At 29.4% G+C, this 21,843-nt stretch overlaps 1 protein-coding gene across 3 annotated transcripts in view; it reads right to left on the bottom strand.

Annotated features, from left to right (window-relative positions):
* Positions 1-292: 292 nt before the first annotated feature.
* The window catches only part of LOC123004305 (parathyroid hormone/parathyroid hormone-related peptide receptor-like), a 30,112-nt gene continuing 8,561 nt past the window's right edge, over positions 293-21,843 (bottom strand). For 2 of the 3 annotated variants that reach the window (XM_044397516.1, XM_044397509.1), the window contains exons 2-12: positions 4,766-4,965; positions 4,612-4,718; positions 4,409-4,558; positions 4,259-4,353; positions 1,762-1,927; positions 1,418-1,714; positions 1,140-1,370; positions 952-1,094; positions 784-905; positions 641-735; positions 293-593 (exon numbers count right to left, since the gene is read on the bottom strand). In XM_044397516.1, the coding sequence (XP_044253451.1) occupies positions 489-593; positions 641-735; positions 784-905; positions 952-1,094; positions 1,140-1,370; positions 1,418-1,714; positions 1,762-1,927; positions 4,259-4,353; positions 4,409-4,558; positions 4,612-4,718; positions 4,766-4,904 (1,650 nt within the window). In that variant the 5' untranslated portion in view covers positions 4,905-4,965 and the 3' untranslated portion in view covers positions 293-488. Of the gene's footprint in view, positions 594-640; positions 736-783; positions 906-951; positions 1,095-1,139; positions 1,371-1,417; positions 1,715-1,761; positions 1,928-4,258; positions 4,354-4,408; positions 4,559-4,611; positions 4,719-4,765; positions 4,966-9,568; positions 9,700-21,843 lie in introns of those variants that run through there. The other variant, XM_044397500.1, reaches the window with a different exon arrangement.

Raw genomic sequence — 21,843 nt, 5'->3', positions numbered from 1 at the left:
AGGTCAAAATATTATGTCATTGAGACTCAGTTTTGCCGCAATTTACTAAATAAAAAAAATTGTTATTTGCTCTATCTCCTTTAGTTTTTTTGCGAGATAATGACTTGTCAATCGATAGATTTTGATTTTGGTGTTGTGCTTTTTGCTCTAAGTCTAATATTTTTACAGTAATCGTCGTTCAAAAGTAAAAATTGACAGAATTGTGAATCTTTAAGTGACCAATAAAAGTCAAATTCAAAAATCCATGACAAAATATTACTTTGTCTAATTGTTTGTAATAAAACAAGGAAAATAAGATGAAACATTTTATTTCAAAATCATACATGTGACAATGTACCTTGAAACATCACACTTAACATCTTAGCAGTCTTGCATACAAAAATACAACACGTTTCCGGTTTCGGAACCGACTAGAACGAATGAAAAGAACATGATGTACATCAAAYAATTTGATCGACATCGACGGATATCACAAACAAAAAGTAACTTTAGAAGTCACTGTGCACCACCATTTTGAGACTTTCTTCGTTGATTTCCGACTCGGAGCGACATTTCCCAGAGTTGTGTTCGATGCATAGTGTCGTTTCGGCTGTCTAAAATTACAAGAAGAATAAAAATCAATTAGAACTTTTACACTCACTGGAATGGTTGCCGACGAATTGAAAGCTTGGGAATGTCGCTGCGACCTGGAATTCCTCCTCGACGGATTATTACAAAAGTGATCTTTCGGCTTATCTAGAAACAAACCACKATAAAATTTGTTCATTTCCGTGGAAAACTCACCAGTGGKCTTGTTTTTTGGAAGCGAATCCAGCCGACATTTGCTGTTGCGGTGCAAAACACCATTGGTGTAGAGAGAGCTACAAGACATAGTCGTGCAAACTGACGACCTGCCCACAACTGATCTAAAAATTTTTTTGTATTTAAAAGTAAAATAGTCGGGGCAAGAACCTTAGGAACTTCTTTCGGCAAGGAAACAAGCACTTGGAGTATTTGTTAGTGGCGAGATATGTCAAAAAGTAGTAGAGGTGTGGCTGGATTTCTGACTTGACCTCGCCGTTGAGGAAGCAGTAAAGAATGGCCACAAAGAAGCCCTAAAACGGTACTCAATCATCCCAAATTATCACAGGATTAAGTACCTGAAAACTGCCAAACAACAAGTCGCAGAATAGCCAAACCACTTCCACTATTTTGTTCGTTTTGATCAGATAGTACAGTGCTAGGAATAGTGCATAATGGACGCCGAATAAGGGTACTAGGACTAGGGTTGATTTGACCCACTTTTGGTACCTCCGGGAGTCTTCATTGATTGGTGATCGTAGTTTGCTGTAAAGTACCATCGAGATCCTCATAAACAACAATAAATTGATCTGAAAACACTGAAACTAGACTTGAAACTTTTCAAGTTGGTTGGTACCAAAATGGACACCATGGTGGGTATTCCAATGATCAAAAACACGTCGTAGTTTKCATGGGTGGTCCAACACAGATTATCCTCCACTAAAAGTCGCGCAGCGACCCAAAACCCGATAATAATCAATGGTAGTCCCCATCCCATCACGACATACCACCTAATGCTATTACTAGAGTCTGCAAAAAGTGCCCTGAAGATCAAGTTGTGCAAATACAAGCCTTCCATTAAGATCCATGAGTAATTAGCTGTGATAAAATACTGCCACAGACTCGTCAGTAGTTTACAAGCCCAGTTATTGGTCTGAAATGAGAAAGTTATTTGTGTGGTGAAAAATAGAAAAGAGCAACCTCGGAATTTATATCGAAGTATAGAGAGCCGTTCCGGTAATTGAGATCCGAAGGTAAACCAAGACCTTCGACGAAAGTGCTTTTGATTACGATGAATGTGAGGGCGCGGAGAATGAAGGAGGCGAAGAGATGCATGTGGAGAATGTTTCGGGCACAATGGAGTTTCCTTTAAAAGATAGCAGTGTCAAAAATGGGCCTTTTTATGCCGCGGTTATGAATAATAATGCCATAAACCGCCTTTTGCCTTGGAAATGTGGGCAAGTGGCGCGACAATTGCAGGATAACTTCACAAAATATGACGCGAGAATTGGTATTAAAAGCATCGTAAAGTTGCAAAAATGTAGATAAAAATTGCATAAATAAACTCACGCAGACTAGAGAAACAATTTAAGTTTTGAGTCATTTTGAATATTACATTAAAAAAAATGATATTTTCCACTAACGTGATAATAGCACTCTAAGTACTTTGAAATTATAGATCGTATCATGTAAGTAGGTAAAGAAATTAATTTATATTCAAAAAACAAAAAACTAAAAAAAATATTTATCTTATTAGAGATTTATACAGGGTGTGAGAAAAAGATTGCAAAATATTTAAGGAGGTAATAGTATGGACCAAAATAAACAAAAAAGTCTTAACAATTATGGGTCCACAAAGTAACGGTTTCGGAGATATCGAATGTGAAAATTTTTAGAATGTGTACTAGAAGGTTCTTTTTTTGTCAAAATGTGTCAAAAAACGAATAATTTTTGATATTTCCGAAACCGTTTTGGTTCATACTATACCTCCTGAAATATTTTACAATCGTTTTTTAACAGCCTGTATATTTTCTCGGTATTTTTAATCGTTTTTTGAAATCGCAATTTTTTATATCATGTTTTAAATTAAAAAAAATAAACATCTCGCAATTTGTGATTTACTTTACAGACTAATTCGTAAAGTTTACAATGTGATTTAAGAAGAAAAAATTTCGTAGATTTTACTTTATTATTGTAAAAATTATGAACACACTTTACGAGGGGCCGTTAACTCTGGAATTAGTGTTAGAAATTTTTGGAATTTAATCAATATTCTTTCAAATTATTTGGAATTATTAAAATTATCTTTGGATTATTGTTTGGAATTATTGCAATTCTTTGTGAATTACTCAATTTTTTTGGAATTACTGAAATTCCTTTTGTAATTAGCGGAGGTAATTTCTTTTGAAAATTACACTGAATTTTTTAGAACTAGTGGAATTAATTCGGAATTACAGGATTTATTTGGGAATAACAAAAATTAAGTCGGATTTCGAAAATTCAATTGAAATTACAGGAATTAAATTTGGAATCAATCTGGAAACAATAGAATTACGATGGATTAATGAAATTACTGGAATTTCTAGAGTACTAGAATTATTCGTGAATTAGTGGATTTTTTCTGAAATTATCGGAATTCTTCTTGAAAGTATATCTCTTTTTGGGATTACAGATTTTTTTTTAAGAATTATTGCAAATTATTTCTTTTCAAAATTACGTCGAATTTCTTAGAACTAATATTGGAATCCATTTGGAATTAGAAGAATTATTTTAGAATTGGGAAAACTAAGTTGGAATTACAGGAAATAATTTGAAATTATAGGAACTAATCTGCAAACTATGAAATTACACGATGGTTTATTGAAATTACTGAAATTTCTGTGGAATTTTTTCTAACTGGAATTAGTTGTAGGTACACATTTTTTTAAGTTTATTTTTAATTGTTATTGCGTTATTTTTTGTGTCATTTTTACCAGAATTTCTAGTCAGTTTCTAGGATAGGATTTTACACAATGATTAATTTGTATAGTTTTCTAATTAATTTTTGTTTGAATCTAATTAATTTATTTTTTTATTTTGGAAAACATTGATAGTTTATGAAACATTTTTTTTAAGTGAATTAAAAATTGTTCACTTAGTTTTAAAAAAAAATCCGTTTTTTACACTAAAATATAACCAGTTTAGCATAAAAATCGTAATTAATCACAAATACAGGGTGTCAGTACTCGCGCTCTAGAGAAAAATTTTAAGTAAGATGAGATACCAGGAACACAGAAAAATTGTTTAAAAAATTCTGATATTTATTTCCTTGTTTCCTCTTCTAATAGCCTGGAAACTTTGAACTTTGTGCAAATTTTAAATTCTCATAACTTCGAAATTTTTATGGATAATGTTTTTAACGTTTTCTCCATGTTTTTGGTATCTTACCTTATATAGCATTTACCTCTGGGGCGCGAGCAAAATTATTTCGTATGAAAGTTTTTTCAGGAGAAACTTTTGACTTTTTCCAACTGCAGATGAATTTAAACCATGCGAGCAATTAAATTTCTGATCAAAGTGGCCTGACCCTTTGAAATTAAGTTGGCAACATTGAGACAGAATATATTGTTCAGTGTTGCCAATTTTTTTTAATCCGTTGCTTAATGTTTTAATTTAATCCTTAACTTTCTTTTGTTTAAATAACCTTCAATGTACTTACTTGATGAACAACATGATAGCAAATGCGATAATGAGGGTGGCAAAGGAGACTATGTAGCCCGTTTCTGATATGACTTGGACGACTGGGGCGTATTTCTGGCCAAAAAAATATTTTTTTTAGTTTTGTCATAATTTTAACCTCATTTCTTACCTGTAGAACCCCTGATATGTTTGTCTTATTCAAATCAAGGTAAATTGTGGTAATTTTATCTTTATAACAACTGCTGTAATTGGTCCACGTCCTGTTATCCTTTATATACCAACTACCATTTTCCATACATTGACGAGTTGCATTGCTCGACTAAATAAATATTTAGATATTTTACGGGTAAAAAATATTAAGCAATGATTTACCGCAAGAAAACCAGCGACATAGCTGGGACACGACTGGTTTATGACAGCACCGGAGGGAGTGTCAGGCCAACAAAGAACAGTATCCCAAAACGCTGGACATCTCAGAGCTACAAAACGCAAATTAGTAAAAAATAATTGTATTTAAAAAACTCACTTTTCTCAGTTTCGTTATAAATTGGTTCAGCGAATTCCTGCAACACTCCTGGTCCAAACATCGAAATGCATTTTTCTTCAGCCACTTTTCGCGCCTTTTCCTGATCCTCCACGATTTTCTTGACGTAAATATTCGTCATTTTTAGGAGGTTGAAAGTTGTTCAAACTTCATAATTTCCCACAGTGAAGTTTTCGATGCGACTGGAAATAAAGCGTAATGAGTGCGGGTGTGTTTATTATCGTTTTGAACTGTTCTGAAAGGAATTATTGTGGGAATGAATACTTGAAACTGTTTGGGTTTATTCCGTCTAAAAACCTAATATAAATTCAAATGTGTTTTACACACTTCTTGTTTATTATTCAAACACAAATCGGCGGTCTTGACGGAGACACTTATTTCGGACGTATTTACATTGAAATGTATTTTTTTCTCTCGAGTTTGATGCGGTGTGAATTTCCAACGTTTGATTTATCGCCAACTGATCGCAGATATGATTATAAATTTAAGAGATTTGTGGGAAAAACCGCACTTGGCCTGATAGGTGAGCTTGTTTTTGGGGTTTTACGTTCTAAAAACAGGAATTTTTTCGCAAGGATCTTAAATCAACACAAATAAAACACGGATTAAATAATTGTTGTGTTAGTTTTGATGTTTTCTCCAATTTTCCAAACTTGGAGTTTGTTCCAGAGTCGTTCCCTATCCACTTGGTTTATTTTGTCTCAATTGAGACTAAAAAAGAACGCATTTGCGGACATGTTTATTATACATTTGATCATCAATCACTGCGTTATTATCTGGAGTAATATTGCAAAATGTTCCATTTGAATTATTCGTAATAACAGTAAAAGCATCTCTTCTAAATCACAAATATTTTGCTCACGATTTTTATTTATTTTACAAGAAAAGTTGGAAGGTAAAACTTTGCAGTGTTTGATGAGGAAAGGTAACTAAACTCAATTAAACACTTGTAAGTCCATATTAAGAAATTAAGATGCAACTAGTCTTCTTGTTTTTCCGAAAAGTTTTTCTGGTCTATGGAATTTCCTGCAGAGCATATTTTATTCCGACGAATAAATTACGTTGAATTTTTTAGAACTATTGGGATTACCTACAGGAATTAATTTAGAATAATTATATGAATTAATCTGAAAACAATGAAATTACGATGGATTAATGAAATTACTGGAATTTCGGTAGCACTTTTTTGGAATTACTGGAGTTATTTGTGAATTACTGGGATTTTTTTGAAATTACTATAATTCGCATCTTTTTGATTTTACTGATTTTTTTTTTGAATTATTACATATTTTTTAAATGACGTTGCATTTCTTAGAACTAAAATTGGAATCAATTAGGAATAAATAAAATAATTTGGAATTATATGAAATAATCTGAAAATAATTACTGGAATTTTTGTGGAATTTTTTTGGAACTGGAATTATTGTTCACAATTTTTTCAGGTTAACAGTTTTTTGATACATTTCATTTTTATTTATTATTGAGTTATTTTTTTGTGTTATTTTGACCAGAATCTCTAGATAGTATTTTACAAAATGATTAATTTTTATAACTTTTATTAATTGTTTTTATTTTAATCAATTTAATTTTTTATTTTGAAAAACTGACAGTTTCGTCAGAAAAATTGTTATTGTGTTGGGATTTAAATCGAAATGTTTTATGAAAAAAATTTGAATTATTCGTAATAACAGTAAAAGCATCTCCCCTAAAACACAAAAATTTTACTCACGATGTATTTATTTTAGAAGAAAAGTTTGTAAAGTAAAAACTTTGCAATGTTTGATGAGGAAAGGTAACTAAACTCAATTAAACTTTTGTAAGTCGACATTAAGATGCAACTAGCCTTCTTGTTTTTCGGAAAAGTTTTTGCGGCCTATGGAACTTCCTGCAGAGCATATTTTATTCCGAGGAATAAATTACGTTGAATTTTTTAGAACTATCGGAATTAGTTTAATATTACAGAAATTATTTTGAAATAACGAAAATTAAGTCGGAATTTCGAAAATTAAGTTGGAATTACAGAACTTAATTTGGAATTAATCTGAAAACAATAGAATTACGATGGATTAATGAAATTAATGGGATTTTTCTGAAATTACTGGAACAAATATTTTACTCATGCTTTACTCATTTTACAAGAAAAGTTTGGTAAGTTTGCGATTTTGTGTCTATTTTGGCTAAATCTTATGATTATCTACATTATTTTAGACAAATATTTCACATTTTGTTAGTATTTTAGTGAAAAAGTTACTAAACATAAAAAAACGGGGGGAAATAAAGCATTTTAGGTCTGATTTTTTGTTTTCTGCATTTTTGATCAAATCTTTCAAATTGTGTTAGCTTCTACCAAAATCTAGAGAAACGGTTCACAATTTTGTGTTTTTCTACAATATTTTAACCAATTTTTTTATTTTACTCTATTTCTTGTTGCAAAGCGCTTTAAATGGATCAAAACAAGCAAAAAATAACGTTTTTAGATCCATTTTTACGATTTTCTGTCTTTTTTCTCCTAAATTATCCAAATTTTTTTGTGAAAATTGTTTAAAACCTAGTGAATTAGACTAAAACAAAACGTTTTTGTTTAATTTTTTTATTTTCTGCATTATTTTTTTTACCAAATTTTGTCAAAATAACGCTTTGTTGACTTAAATTTTGGTTATTTTATGTCTAGATTTAGTGAAATCTTTGTTTTGATAATAAGTTTCTCAATTGAAATACACATTGAAACACTCAATATCTAGAAGAACAGACAAAAATCTTGTATTTTGGTCTAATTTTGTGTTTATTTTGGCCAAATCTTTTGATTTTAAGGGGAGTTTTTGCTGCCGAAATATTTTAAATCTAATGTTTTTTTTTTTAGTGAAAAACGCCCAAAATATAGGAAAACGATTTTTTGCACTAGTTTGCATCACATTTTGTTAGTTTTTCGGTGAAAAAAGGGCTTTAAATCTAGAGAAACGGACGAAAGTATTTTTGCATTATTTTGACCAAATCTTTCAAATTTTTTATCTTATACAAAAATCTAAAGAAACAGTTGACAATTTTGTGTTTTTCTGCAATATTTTAACCGGTTTTTTTATTTTACTCTATTTCTTGTTGAAAAGCGCTTTAAATGGATCAAAACAAGCGAAAAAATAACGTTTTTAGATACAGTTTTGTGATTTTCTGCCTTTTTTCGCCAAAATTATCCAAATTTATTAAATTGTCTAGAACCTAGGGAAATAGTTTAAATTAAAACGTTTTTGATCAATTTCTTATTTTATGCATTATTTTTTACCAAATTTTCTCAAATTAACTTAAATTTTGGTCATTTCATGTGTAGATTTAGTGAAATCTTTGTTTTAATAATTAGTTTCTCAATTGAATACACATATTGAAATACACACATTCGGTAAAAAAACATCCAACATCTAAATAAAACCTGTATTTTGGTAAAATTTTTTGTTTACTTTGGACAAATCTTTTGATTTTAGGCAGTTTTTGCTGCCGAAATATTTTAAATGTAATGTTTTTTTTTAGTGAAAAACGTATTATTTTGGACAAATATTTCACATTTTGTTAGTTTCTCGATGAAAAAATGGCTTTAAATTTAGAGAAACGGACCAAAGTAAAGCATTTTTGGCCTGATTTTTGTATTATTTTGCCCAAATTTTTTAAATTTTTTCAATTTATACAAAAATCTAGAGAAACGGTTGAAAATTTTGTGCTTTTGTTTTGATTTCACTGTATTTCTTCYGAAAAAGCGCTTTAAATAGAACAAAACAAGCGATAAATAACAATTTTTGAGATACAACTTTGCGGTTTTCTGTTTTTTTTTTGCCAAAATTATTCAAATTTAAATTGATATTTTTGTGCTAATCTCCGGTTTACGGAACATATTTTATTCCGAGAAAACGTGATAACTTTAAGACTGTAGTAGAAAGATGCACAAATCTTAGGGTGTATGAGATTTTGAATAGAAATATTACCSTGTCGGGATTTTCTGGATTTTGCTAAAAACCATAAAGAGATAGAACTGTGGAACTATAATCGTTTAATGCTAGAACAAAGCTTGAAATCCTCTTAAGATGAGAAAGCTCAAGACTGGCGCTGGAGGAGATTTATCACAATTAATAATGATTACTCTCACACTTTTTATTGCGATAAAAGCAGTTCTCTATTTACTCAAACCAAAATTTTACTATTTGATTTCGAAGCTTTTGACTTTCAACGTTTCAAAACGCGTGCGAAAATTGGGGCGAACTCCATTTGGGGGCACATCTGGTCTTTGCAAAGCTCCCAATCCGCTTGTAGGTGAATATAATGGACATAAGAGGATAACTGTTGAACTTTAGAATTATTTGTCGCTTGTTATGAAGAGGATTCGAATCGTGATCCGAAAATAATTAAATTTGTTTGTTTCCTGTTGAAACAAAGCATATTCTTTTTGCTCCGAGTTAGATTTTGCTAATTGACACGTAATTGATATTTTCTTCACAAAACAACTCTTTGAAAAGGAAAAATGGCCGTCTTATTATAATTGCGTTTGATGGCGCCGGCTAATAATTACCATGATGGAGTTTTGTTCTAAAGTCGTTACACTCAAGGAAATTAAATTAGATTTCCGTCCCTAGATGAGCCCTATTAAAAATAATTACACCGCAAACATGACCTTGATTATTGCGATGACTAGATCAACAAGTGGCTTATAGAAAATAAACAATTAACTAATTGGCGTTTATGTCAAAAGTTAATACATTGTGGAAATTAATATAAAAACAAGTCTGGAAGTGGGCGTGGACATACCTCAGCCAATTACCAAGTGACACATCCTGGACACTCACAACCGACTTGATTTTATTAGGGCAAACCATCACACTATTATTTTTACCAGTAGTTCTATCTTATTTATCTGTGATAAGACAAATCTTGAAATCAGTGCGATGTTCTCAATTGAATCAAGTGAATGAAATACTTCGGATTCGATTTTTTTTATCTTAATCCCGAGATTACTTCCAGAAAATAACGAATCGGAGAGAATTAATCTAGTTGTTGTTCTTTTATCGGTTATTTGTTTAATCCCTTGTCGCTCGATTTTTGTTTGTTTTGTTTAATCATCTGATTCTGAGATAAATCATTGGTAGACACAGGGCTGGAGTGGCGCCCTATACATTTTAATAYGAGATAAGCGCGTGATAAGGGCCACTTGACCGTTTGATATTTTGTTCATTAGCCTATAAGGTGAGTCCCTCGGGAGTTCATCGAGCGTTTCCCCAATAATTAATAGTTCAACTGGTGCAATTCAAACAGGACAAATCGTCCAAATTGAACGGCTTTGTCTCCCTATTTCGCCATCACAAAGTCATATGATGTCGTTCGCTAATGGATCATTATACCATTGCTAAATTGTGTGTAGGAATWGCAAATTTTCCCAAATGGAAGCTGCGGTCAAGTGTGGACTCGATTTCGTTTATCTTTGATTGGAATTAGGAGTCGAAAGTTTTAGGAAATAATGAAACAAATGTCACTTTGATGTGATTTACAAAGTTTTCGGCTAATTAGGTTAAAAATGTTTTTATGTTTTCGATTCAATAGCCAAGGTGCAAATCGGAAATTTGTAATAGAATGTTTTTTTTTGCTTTAATTTTTTTTATTGCCATCAAATACGAGTTAATGCATTGAAAGAACTTTTTTAAATTAGCAGGATCGTGTTTTTTCCGTATTTATTTGTACATTTTGGGTTACGGGTTAAAGCCAGAGAAAACAGTGAAAAAGCGTAAAATCTACTTTTTTATCCATTTTTTGTACTGGGGTCTAATTTAGAGAATTTAATTAGCGTAAATTTTCTCATTCTTTTAGTTTTACGTGTAGTATTTTTTTTACAGCTATAGATTCCTCACTAATTCGGACTTTCTATGTTTATTTACATTGTGTCTTTTTATATATAATGAAACTTGGAGGTTTTATAAGGTTTGAATTTTTAATAATATAAAACGAATACTAAAAAATTTTCGTCGCTTCGCAGAAATTTTAAAATATTCTAGATTTAGGGAAATCTCTGTTTTAATAATAAGTTTCTCAATTGCAATAAACATTCGGTAAAAAACACGCAAGATTTAGAATAGCAGGCAAAATTTTTGTCTTTTTGATCAAATTTTGCGATTTTTTTGTCTGTTTTGACTAAATCTTTTGATTATCTACACTATTTTTGACAAATATTCTACGTTTTGTTAGTTTTTTGTGAAAAAGGCTCTAAATATGGAAAAACGAGCGGTAATAAGGCATTTTAGGTATGATTTTTTTTATTTTCTGCACTTTTTGACCAAATCTTTCTTCTACTAAAATCTAGAGAGCAGTTGACAATTTTTTTCTGCAATATTTTAGCCAAATTTTTTGATTTTACTGTACTTTTTGTTGAAAAGCGCTTTAAATGGATCAAAACAAGCGAAAAAATAATGTTGTTTAGATGCAGTTTTGCGATTTACTGTCTTTTATTGCCCAAAATAGCCAAATTTATTAAAGTTTTTTCTAGATAGCATTTTTAATTTTCATAGCTTACATTAACTGTTTTTATTTTAATGTAATTAATTTAATTTTTATTTCAAAAGTCTTTGACAGTTTAGTCAGAAAATTTGTTATTGTGTTGAATTTTAAATCGAAAAGTTTGCACCGTTCAAATTCTTATGAAAAAAAATTGAATTATTCATAATAACAGTAAAAGCATCTCCTCTAAATCACAAATATTTTACTCACGATTTATTTATTTTACAAGAAAAGTTTGGTAAGTTTGCGATTTTTTGTTTATTTTGGCTAAATCTTTTATCTGCACTATTTTGGATAAATATTTTACATACAGTTTGTTAGTTTTTCAGTGAAAAAGGCTCTAAATATGAAAAAAACTCGGGAAAATAAGGCATTTTAGGCATGTTTGCATGTTTTGACTAAATCTTTCAAATTTTGTTAGTTTTTACCAAAACCTAGAGAATTAGTTAACAATTTTGTGGTTTTATGCAATATTTTAACCTGTTTTTTATTTTACTGTATTTTTTTGTTAAAAAGCGCTTTYAATAGATCAAAACAAGCAAAGAAATTACGTTTTTAGATCCAGTTTTGCTATTTTCTGTCCTTTTTCGCCCAAATTATCCAATTCATTTGTGAGAATCGTTTAAAACGTAGAGAAATAGACTAAAATAAAACGTTTTTGATCAATTTTTATTTTCTGCATTATTTTTTACCAAATTTTGWCAAAATARCGCACTGTGGCTTAAATTTGGGTYATTTGTGTGGACTCGATTTCGTTTATCTTTGATTGGAATTAGGAGTCGAAAGTTTGAGGAAATAATAAAACAAATGTCACTTTGTTGTGATTTACAAAGTTTTCGGCTAATTAGGTTAAAAATGTTTTCATGTTTTCGCTTCAATAGCCAAGGTGCAAATCGGAAATTTGTAATAGGGGTTGAATAGAATGTTTTTTTTTGCTTTATTTTTTTATTGCCATCAAATACGAGTCAATGCTATGAAAGAACTTTTTTAAATTAGCAGGATCGTGTTTTTTCCGTATTTATTTGTACATTTTGGGTTGCTGGTTAAAGCCAGAGAAAACAGTGTAAAAAAGTGTAAAACCTACTTTTTTATCCATTTTTTGTACTAGGGTCTAATTTAGAGAACTTAATTAGCGTAAATTTTCTAATTTTTTTAGCTTTACGTGTAGTATTTTTTTTTTAATGAAATTTGAAGTAATTAATTAGTGATCTTGCAGAAACAATAGATGTTTAACATGCTTTTTCATCTACACGTTAAAAAAATATCATTTTTATCTTATTTTTGAGCAGTTCTATACTTTCTCTCTTGTTTAGTAGATTTATAACAAATAATTTCTTGTTTATAGAATTTGCAATAGTTGTTTATAAACTCCATGAAGAATTTTTTAACAACTAACTTCGCTAATTCGGACTTTACATTATTTACATTGTGTCTTTTTTATATTTGATGAATTTTAAGCTTGGAGGTTTTAAAAAGTTTGAATTTTTAATGAGATAAAACGAATACTAAAAAATTCTCTTCGCTTCGCAGAAATTTTAAAATATTCTAGATTTAGGGAAATCTCTGCTTTAATAATAAGTTTCTCAATTGAAATACACTTTCGGTAAAAAAAACCACCTAACATCTAGAAGAACAGACAAAAATCTTGTATTTTGGTCGAATTAGGGAGTTTGTGCTGCCGAAATATTTTAAATCTAATGCCTTTTTTTAGTGAAAAACGCCCAAAACATAGGAAAACGATTTTTTGCACTATATTTTACAAACATTTCACATTTTGTTAGTTTCTTGGTGAAAAAAGGGCTTTAAATCTAGAGACATGGACGGAAGTATTTTTGCATTATTTTGACCAAATCTTTCAAATTTTTTATCTTACCTATACAAAAATCTAAAGAAACAGTTGACAATTTTGTGTTTTTCTGCAATATTTTAATCATTTTTTTATTTTACTGTATTTCTTGTTCAAAAGCGCTTTAAATGGATCAAAACAAGCGAAAAAATAACGTTTTCAGATCGAGTTTTGTGATTTTCTGTCTTTTTTGTCTGTTTTGGCTAAATCTTTTGATTATCTGCACTATTTTGGCCAAATATTTTACATTTGTGTTAGTTTTTCGGTGAAAAAAGGAGGAANTTTTTTTTTAATGAAATTTGAAGTAATTAATTAGTGATCTTGCAGAAACAATAGATGTTTAACATGCTTTTTCATCTACACGTTAAAAAAATATCATTTTTATCTTATTTTTGAGCAGTTCTATACTTTCTCTCTTGTTTAGTAGATTTATAACAAATAATTTCTTGTTTATAGAATTTGCAATAGTTGTTTATAAACTCCATGAAGAATTTTTTAACAACTAACTTCGCTAATTCGGACTTTACATTATTTACATTGTGTCTTTTTTATATTTGATGAATTTTAAGCTTGGAGGTTTTAAAAAGTTTGAATTTTTAATGAGATAAAACGAATACTAAAAAATTCTCTTCGCTTCGCAGAAATTTTAAAATATTCTAGATTTAGGGAAATCTCTGCTTTAATAATAAGTTTCTCAATTGAAATACACTTTCGGTAAAAAAAACCACCTAACATCTAGAAGAACAGACAAAAATCTTGTATTTTGGTCGAATTAGGGAGTTTGTGCTGCCGAAATATTTTAAATCTAATGCCTTTTTTTAGTGAAAAACGCCCAAAACATAGGAAAACGATTTTTTGCACTATATTTTACAAACATTTCACATTTTGTTAGTTTCTTGGTGAAAAAAGGGCTTTAAATCTAGAGACATGGACGGAAGTATTTTTGCATTATTTTGACCAAATCTTTCAAATTTTTTATCTTACCTATACAAAAATCTAAAGAAACAGTTGACAATTTTGTGTTTTTCTGCAATATTTTAATCATTTTTTTATTTTACTGTATTTCTTGTTCAAAAGCGCTTTAAATGGATCAAAACAAGCGAAAAAATAACGTTTTCAGATCGAGTTTTGTGATTTTCTGTCTTTTTTGTCTGTTTTGGCTAAATCTTTTGATTATCTGCACTATTTTGGCCAAATATTTTACATTTGTGTTAGTTTTTCGGTGAAAAAAGGAGGAAAAAACGAGGGGAAATAAGACATAAGCCTAATTTTTTCATTTTTTTGTGTTTTGACTAAATCTTTCAAATTTTGTTAGTTTCGACCAAAAACTAGAGAAACAGTTAACAATTTTGTGTTTTTTTGCAATATAATAACCATTTTTTTTATTTTACTGTATTTTTTGTTGAAAAACGCTTTAAATGGATCAAAACAAGCAAAGAAATTTCGTTTTTAGTTCCAGTTTTGCGATTTTCTGTCTTTTTTCGCCCAAATTATCCAAATTTATTTGTGAGAATCGTTTAAAACCTAGAGAATTAGACTAAAMTAAAACGTTTTTGATCAATTTTTATTTTCTGCATTTCTATCAAATTTTGTCAAAATAACGCATTGTGGACTTAAATTTTTGTCATTTAATGTGTAGATTAAGTGAAATCTTTATTTTAATAATAAATTTCTCAATTGAAATATAGACATTTGATAAAAAATCTTGTTTTTTTGTCAAATTTATTGTTTATTTTGGCTAAATATTTTGACTTTAGGCAGTTTTTGCTGCCGAAATATTTTAAATCTAATGTTTTTTTTTTTTAGTTAAAACGCACTAGTTTGGACAAATATTTCACATTTTATGAAATGAAATCTAGAGAAACGGATCAAATTAAGGCGTTTTTGGCCTGATTTTTGCATTATTTTGGCCAAATCTTTTAATTCTTTTTATTTTTTACAAAAATCTAGAGAAACAGTTGAAAATTTTGAGGGTTGGTTTTGATTTTGCTGCATTTCTTTTGGAAAAGCGCTTAAAAAGAGAGCAAAACAAGCGAGAAATACACTTTTTAGATACAATTCTGCGGTTTACTGTTTTTTTGCCAAAATTATTCAAATTCTATAAAAACTTATACTTAATAAGATTTTCTGTGAAAAAAATCTTTTAAAACCTAGAGAAATAGAGGAAAATATAGCATTTTGTTCAAGGTTTTTATTTTCTGCATTCTTTTTGCTAATATTTTTTCGGTAAAAAACGCTTTAAGTTTTTAGAGAAGTAGATAGTGGACTTAAAATTTTGGTCATTTTCAGTTTTAGTAATAAAAGTTTTCTAGTTAAAATAACTTATTCATTCGGCAAAAACGTCCAACATTTTGAGGAACAGGCAAGAATAATGTGTTGTTTAAATTATGCTATTTTTTTGCATTATTGTGGCTAAATCTTTTAATTTCACGAACTTTTTGCTGTCGAAATATTTTATATTTAATGTTTTTCTTAATGAAAAACGCATGAAAACCGTCGAAAATAACCCATTTTAGACTTAATTCTGTAATTTTCTGTGCCAATTTGGACAAATGTTTTACATTTCATTAGTTTTTCGGTGATAAAGGCCCCAAATCTGTAGAAAAAAAACTAAAGAATATTAGTTTTAAATTTGCAATTTTCTGAACGATTTCAGGGAAATAGCTTGGTGAACTATAAAATGTAAGTTTTTTATCTTATTGTTCAARTAGGATATTCAGTTTTCATCACTGAATAAGTTTACTATTCACCAGTGATTTTGAATCACTGAATCACTATATTAATTGATTACAAAATTCATCAAAACAAAATTCGACTCGTTTTTTTGCGTGCGTGAGTCCCTCGGGAACTCCTAGTTAATTTTCCTATTTTATAATTAATTCCGTAGCTTTGTAATTATATTCCCTTTATCTTATCTCTCTAGCTGTTGGTAGTAAACAACTCGAATGTTGATTACGTCTTCGTGTTTGCCCATCAAATATTCTCACTGGCCAATCTCTTCAATTTTTTTCACATGAAACAATTTGACGTTGCCTTCCATCAAACTGACATTTCCACCTTCTTCATCCCGACTGCTGTATCGCATTTCGATCGAGTCAAAAACTAATTACAAGGTAATCAACCCATCGTGTTAAATAAACGACTTTGTTTTTGTAGCGGGCGAATTGGGTTAATGATTGGCGCAATTAGGGGTTGATGACATTATCTCCAAGCAATAAAAATAAGGTGTTAAACGCCATCTTGTTAATTACATTATTGCGGCGGAAAATGCGAATTACATCACATGTGCGAAAATCCCGTCTTTGAAATTTTTGTTTGCACGGATAGACGCTCCAGAGGAGTTTGCCCTAATCCCGTTTTAAATTGCAATAGTCCCCGAGGTATTCATACACATAATTTTCGCACTCGACTTATTAATTTGGTCGAAATTAAAACTCCCTCATCCGCATTCCACCCTTAAATTGGAAATTTTTATCCCAGAGGGTGTTTTGATGCACCCGTTTTCTGTGTCGTAAAATCGGAGGACATAAATGCGTTTATGGGGTATTCGACGGTTTAATTGTTTGGGTAGAGACAATAAGGGCGGAAGGGTTTAATAAATTAAGTTATTGCGTTACGGTACACTTATCTGCATAAATACTGCTTAATATCAAGGGGACATTGATTTTCATTGGAGTCTCGTGGAGGTTCAAGGGACAACTTTATTGTCTTATTTACTGGAGATATAATTGAAACGCCAATTCGGTTTTATGGATATTAAGGGGCGAATTGCATGGCTATCAAAGTAAAAGAAAAATAATTGGTTTAATAGGTAGGGGAAAATCACCTGTTGGTCCAATGGTCAAATTGGTCAGAATTTTTGTTTTTGATACAATAGTGTTTTTGTTTTTAATAAATTAAAAATGTTGAATTTTTAAAAATATTTACAGACAATGTCTTTAAAAAAGTTTTTTCTTTTATGACTTGGACTTATTAAAGGACAATCTAGAAATTAGGTTTTTTTTTTAATGTAATAGTTGTCAAAATTTCAAATTGAGAAAATCGTTTTTTAAGTTTTTAATTGTTTTTTGCAGGATGTAAAATGTTACTTCTGGACCAGGATATTTGGCGTCTTAAAAAACAAGGCAGAATCTTAAAAATTTAGCTGTTTTTCAAAAGTAAACAATTGAAAAAGACCTAAAATCTTTAAAAATCACAATTTTTTATGCCAAATATGTTTACAGATTATTGGGCACACGAAATAACCGTTAAAAATGTGTAAAAAATTATATAAAATCATCTCAAGAACACTCAAGAAAACTTACAAAATACCTTGTTTTTAAACACCCAAAAATGGCTTTTTATTTCTGACCCAAGCCATTTGATGGACCAGAATAATAATTATTATTGATGGACCAGAATAATAATTTTTATTATTCTTGTCCATCAATGAAAAGCCATTTTTGGGTATCTAAATCTGAGGAACTTTGACCTTTTTTCTATAATTTTAATTTCTTTAATAATTTTTAAAATACCTTTTTAACATCCTGGCCCAGAAACGAAAAAATACTATTTTTGAGTGTTGAAAACCCAAGAAATTTGAATAAGATTGTTGGCTCGTCGTTTTTAAGGGAATTATAACTCTTTGAATTGATGTAGTTTTTTTATGCATGCGCCAAATGGCTTGGTCCAGAAATAAAAAGCCATTTGGGGAGTTTAAAAACAAGGTATTTTGTGAGTTTTTTAGAATGTTCTTGAGATAGTTTTGCATGATTTTGGGAGATTTTAACGGTTTTTTTCGTATGCTTAATTTTTGGTGGTCTACAGATATTTGGATACTTTTGGGGTGCATAAATATTTGTGCTTTTTTGAAGGTATTAGGTCTTTTTCGATTGTTTACTTTTGGAAAACACTTAAATTTTTGTATTCTGCCTTGTTTTTTAAGACGCCAAATATCCTGGTCCAGAAGTAACATTTTACATTCTACTGCTTTTTTTTTCTTAATTTACAGAATTCAGATTTTTTCCTAAAAGTTAAGGTGGAACATCCTTTTGGAAGTTAAAGTATCTAAAAATTATTGTATTTTATTTTTTATTTTAATGAAATTAAGTGAACTTGATAAATGCTGATTTCTTCATTAATTTTATTAATTTTTAACTTTTTGCTGTCGAAATATTTTCTTAATCTACAGAATTCAGATTTTTTCCTAAAAGTTAAGATGGAACATTCTTTTGGAAGTTAAAGTATCTAAAAATTATTTTATTTTTTATTTTAATGATATTAAGTGAACTTGATAAATGATGAGATTTCTTCAATAGCTTTATTAATTTTTAAGTTTTAGCTGTCGAAATATTTTAAATCTAATTTTTTTAGTAAAAAACGCCCAAAATATAAGAAAACCATTTCCTACACTATTTTAGACACTTTGTTAGTTTCTCTAGAGAAACGGACGAGTTTTATTTTTGGTCTGTTTTTTTTTTTAGTTTTTTGCATTATTTTGACCAAATCTACAAAAGTCTAGAGAAACATTTGAAAATTTTGTGCTTTTATACAATTATTTGGCCACTGTATTCTTTTGGAAAAGCGCTTAAAATAGAGCAAAATAAGCGAAAAAATAACACTTTTTAGATGCAGTTTTCCGATTTTCTGTTTCTTTCGCCGAAATCATCCAAATTTAAATCTATAATCATGTATAATAGAATTTTCTGTAAAAAATCTTCCAAAACCTACAGAGATAGATGTAAATATAACATATTGTTTAAATTTTTTTCATTTTCTGCATTATTTTTGCCAATTTTTTTGAATTTAATGAATTTTTCGGTAAAAAACGCTTCAATTTTTTAGAGAAGCAAATGAAAATGACGTATAGTGGACCTAAATTTTGGTCATTTTTAGTTTTAGTAATAAGTTTCTCAATTAAAATAAGTTACTCGGTAAAAAACGTCCAACACCTTGAGGTACAGGCAAKAATAATGTGTTTTTCACCAAATTATGCTATTTATTGCATAATTTTGGCTAAATCTTTTAATTTCAAGGAGTTTTTGCTACTAATAGTGTTCTTTGTTTTTAATAAATTACAAAAATTTTAATATACTCCTTTGCAACCAATATTATTAAAAAAAATATATAATTCAATATAAGACAACAAGGTAAAGAAGATTGAAGACAAAATATTTAGAGACAAAGTATTTTGTGAAGGGGTATTTATAAAAAATTTTCTTAATTTAACSTACAGAATTTTATTTTCTCTTATTAACTAAAAAAAGCTAAAGAGGGACATTTTGTAGATGTTAGACTACTTAAAAATTATCTTTTTTTACATTTTGTTGAAATTTAGTTAACTAATTTTTTAATTAACTTTATTATCTAAGAAAAGTTAAGAAGCTATGGAAATTAGATTATTTGAATTTCAAATTTAACAATTTTTAAGACTAATTAAAAAATATAAAACATCACATAATACTTGTTTTCGAGGTTACAATAGAAAAAGTATAACGTTTCCAGGTCCAGGTGCAACGTGGCCGACTCTCCCCTACCTGCATGTGCGTATTTTGATTTTATCGCGTCGGTAATTTGCTCTTTTCGGTATAAAATCAAAATGTTAATAGAATTTGATAGACAATAATTTTGGCGGTAAAAATGAAGCTTTGTCGTAAAGCTCCCTCGAAGCCATTAAAACTTATGCTTTTTGTCACATTTGAGTGACAATAAATCTTCGTTTATGCGTTTTAATATAGTCCCCGATCGACGTCCTCAAGGATAAATAAATCGTGCTGTGGAATCTTGCAACATAATCAAAGTCGTCTCTGGAATGCGTGAAACCTCCTTTAAATCAGAGTTGTGCGCGAGGTCACGTTCTTCATTAACCGACTTGCTGAAGTTTTCCATCGAGTTTTTAAGCAAACCGAGCTGAAATTATGTTTTAATTTTGTCATGCATGCGGTAATCCATTGATGGGTAGCGTGTAATTAATGAAGTTGGCGAAGTTCGGAATGCGATTGGTAATTTTAAAGTTAACCCAAATTTGAATTTCAGATTTTTCAATTAATTTTATTCTTGAGTGAATGTTTGGGCGGTAAACTGACGAAAAAACTATTCGATTCGTAATGAGAAGAGTCCACACCGTTTTGTTGACACTGATGTTTTAAAGGACTAAAAGTTTCACAGATTTTTTATTATTTGTTCCGAAATAACTTTTTAAAACTTGCCAGACTTGAAGCATGTTTGTATTTGGGGGAAATTGGTTCAAATATGCAAATAATGGACGGAGTGTTTATTTTTTCCTGAGTTTGTGAGTTTTGCTTTAATTTTGTTCTGCTCTAGCAGAAGCTTTAAGTATGCAAAACATCACTGCAGCTTTCAAAATAATGCATTTAAAGCTTCTATTACCATAGAATAGAGAATAAAAACAACTCAAACTGAAATCTTTATATTAAAGATAAAATGAGAAAATTGGGATTTAAGCGATGTCTTACTTCCGATTTTACTACACTGTAATCCTTTTTACTAGAGAATGCGATAATAATTTACCCTTATGTTTGTTTACAAAATCGATCATATTTTATGGTTTATATGAAATACGTGCTTAGAGTGGGTATTGTTTATTTAAGTTTTTATCGTTCTTACATTTTACAACAAAATTTGATTAAAAATTTGGTCAAATACTTGTATTTTATTTTTTTTWWTTTWMCCMAARSMAWWMYTKRAAWTKGRMMRRAAWWAAMYYSKTTWAAAAAAAAGATATATCGAATTCTAAATATGGACAAAATGTTTTTCTAAAACTAAAGTTCAATCTGGATATCTCACAAGAAAAACAACTTTAATAAGCAAAAGAAAAAAAATAATAGAACTCTGCAATTGCCAGTTCCATGAGCTTGGAATGTAAATTACGTCCTATTATTTTGTCCTTTGATCATTTTTAGTTTGAAAAATATGAAAAACGATGCTATTCTCGGTGTGTTTTGTCACTAAACAAAATTTCAATAAAAATAGCAAAGTGTTGAAAAACAATATGAKATTTATTGATGTTGTAGAAGTTACACAGTTACATTATATTTATCGTTTTGGTGTGGTTTCTTTGCGTTGATGACAGTCGTGATAATGTGTTAAATTCTCCTGCGGTTGTACTCCAATACTCAAGAAGTTTGTCACATTTCATAAGTCAGAAGTTCTATTATATTGGTGTTAGTAGAACTTTACAACTTGTGCTTCTTGACTTTGTCAATGTTATGACGATGTATATGTTTTATAAAAAATCTACAAGATTTAGATTTATTAGTTTTGACAAAAGATATCTCAGATAGTAAGTCACATTTTTTTGAATTGCATATTTATAAAGAAAATGAAAAAGTAACTTTCTTATTCTAATAGATTTGCTAACTTTGAGATAAAAAACAGTAGATTTTGAACACTAAATCTATTATTGTGATGAACTAAAAAAAATGGCTATTTCGTACAGCAGTTCACAAAATTAAAAAGAAGAAGAACAAACTAAAAAACAACTTTAAAAAAATTAAAAGTAAATTAAATAAACAATTTTGTGAAATTCTTTTGTCGACAGCTCTTTTGATAAAATGTAAAATAAATTAAATTRTTGATATTTTAAAAACAGTGAAATTGAACAAAACTAGAACTTTTTAAATTATGTAAAATATATAAATTAACTTTATCAACGYTAATCTAAGATATTAAGTACTAATGGTTGTCTAAAGTG

Source organism: Tribolium madens, unplaced genomic scaffold (genome assembly GCF_015345945.1).
Source record: "Tribolium madens isolate multiple individuals breed KSU strain unplaced genomic scaffold, Tmad_KSU_1.1 Scaffold_11;HRSCAF=98;Tcas5.2_LG3b, whole genome shotgun sequence".
NCBI lineage: Eukaryota > Metazoa > Arthropoda > Insecta > Coleoptera > Tenebrionidae > Tribolium > Tribolium madens.
The sequence above is the reverse complement of the archived record's forward strand: the minus strand, read 5'-3'. Positions and strand labels throughout refer to the sequence as shown.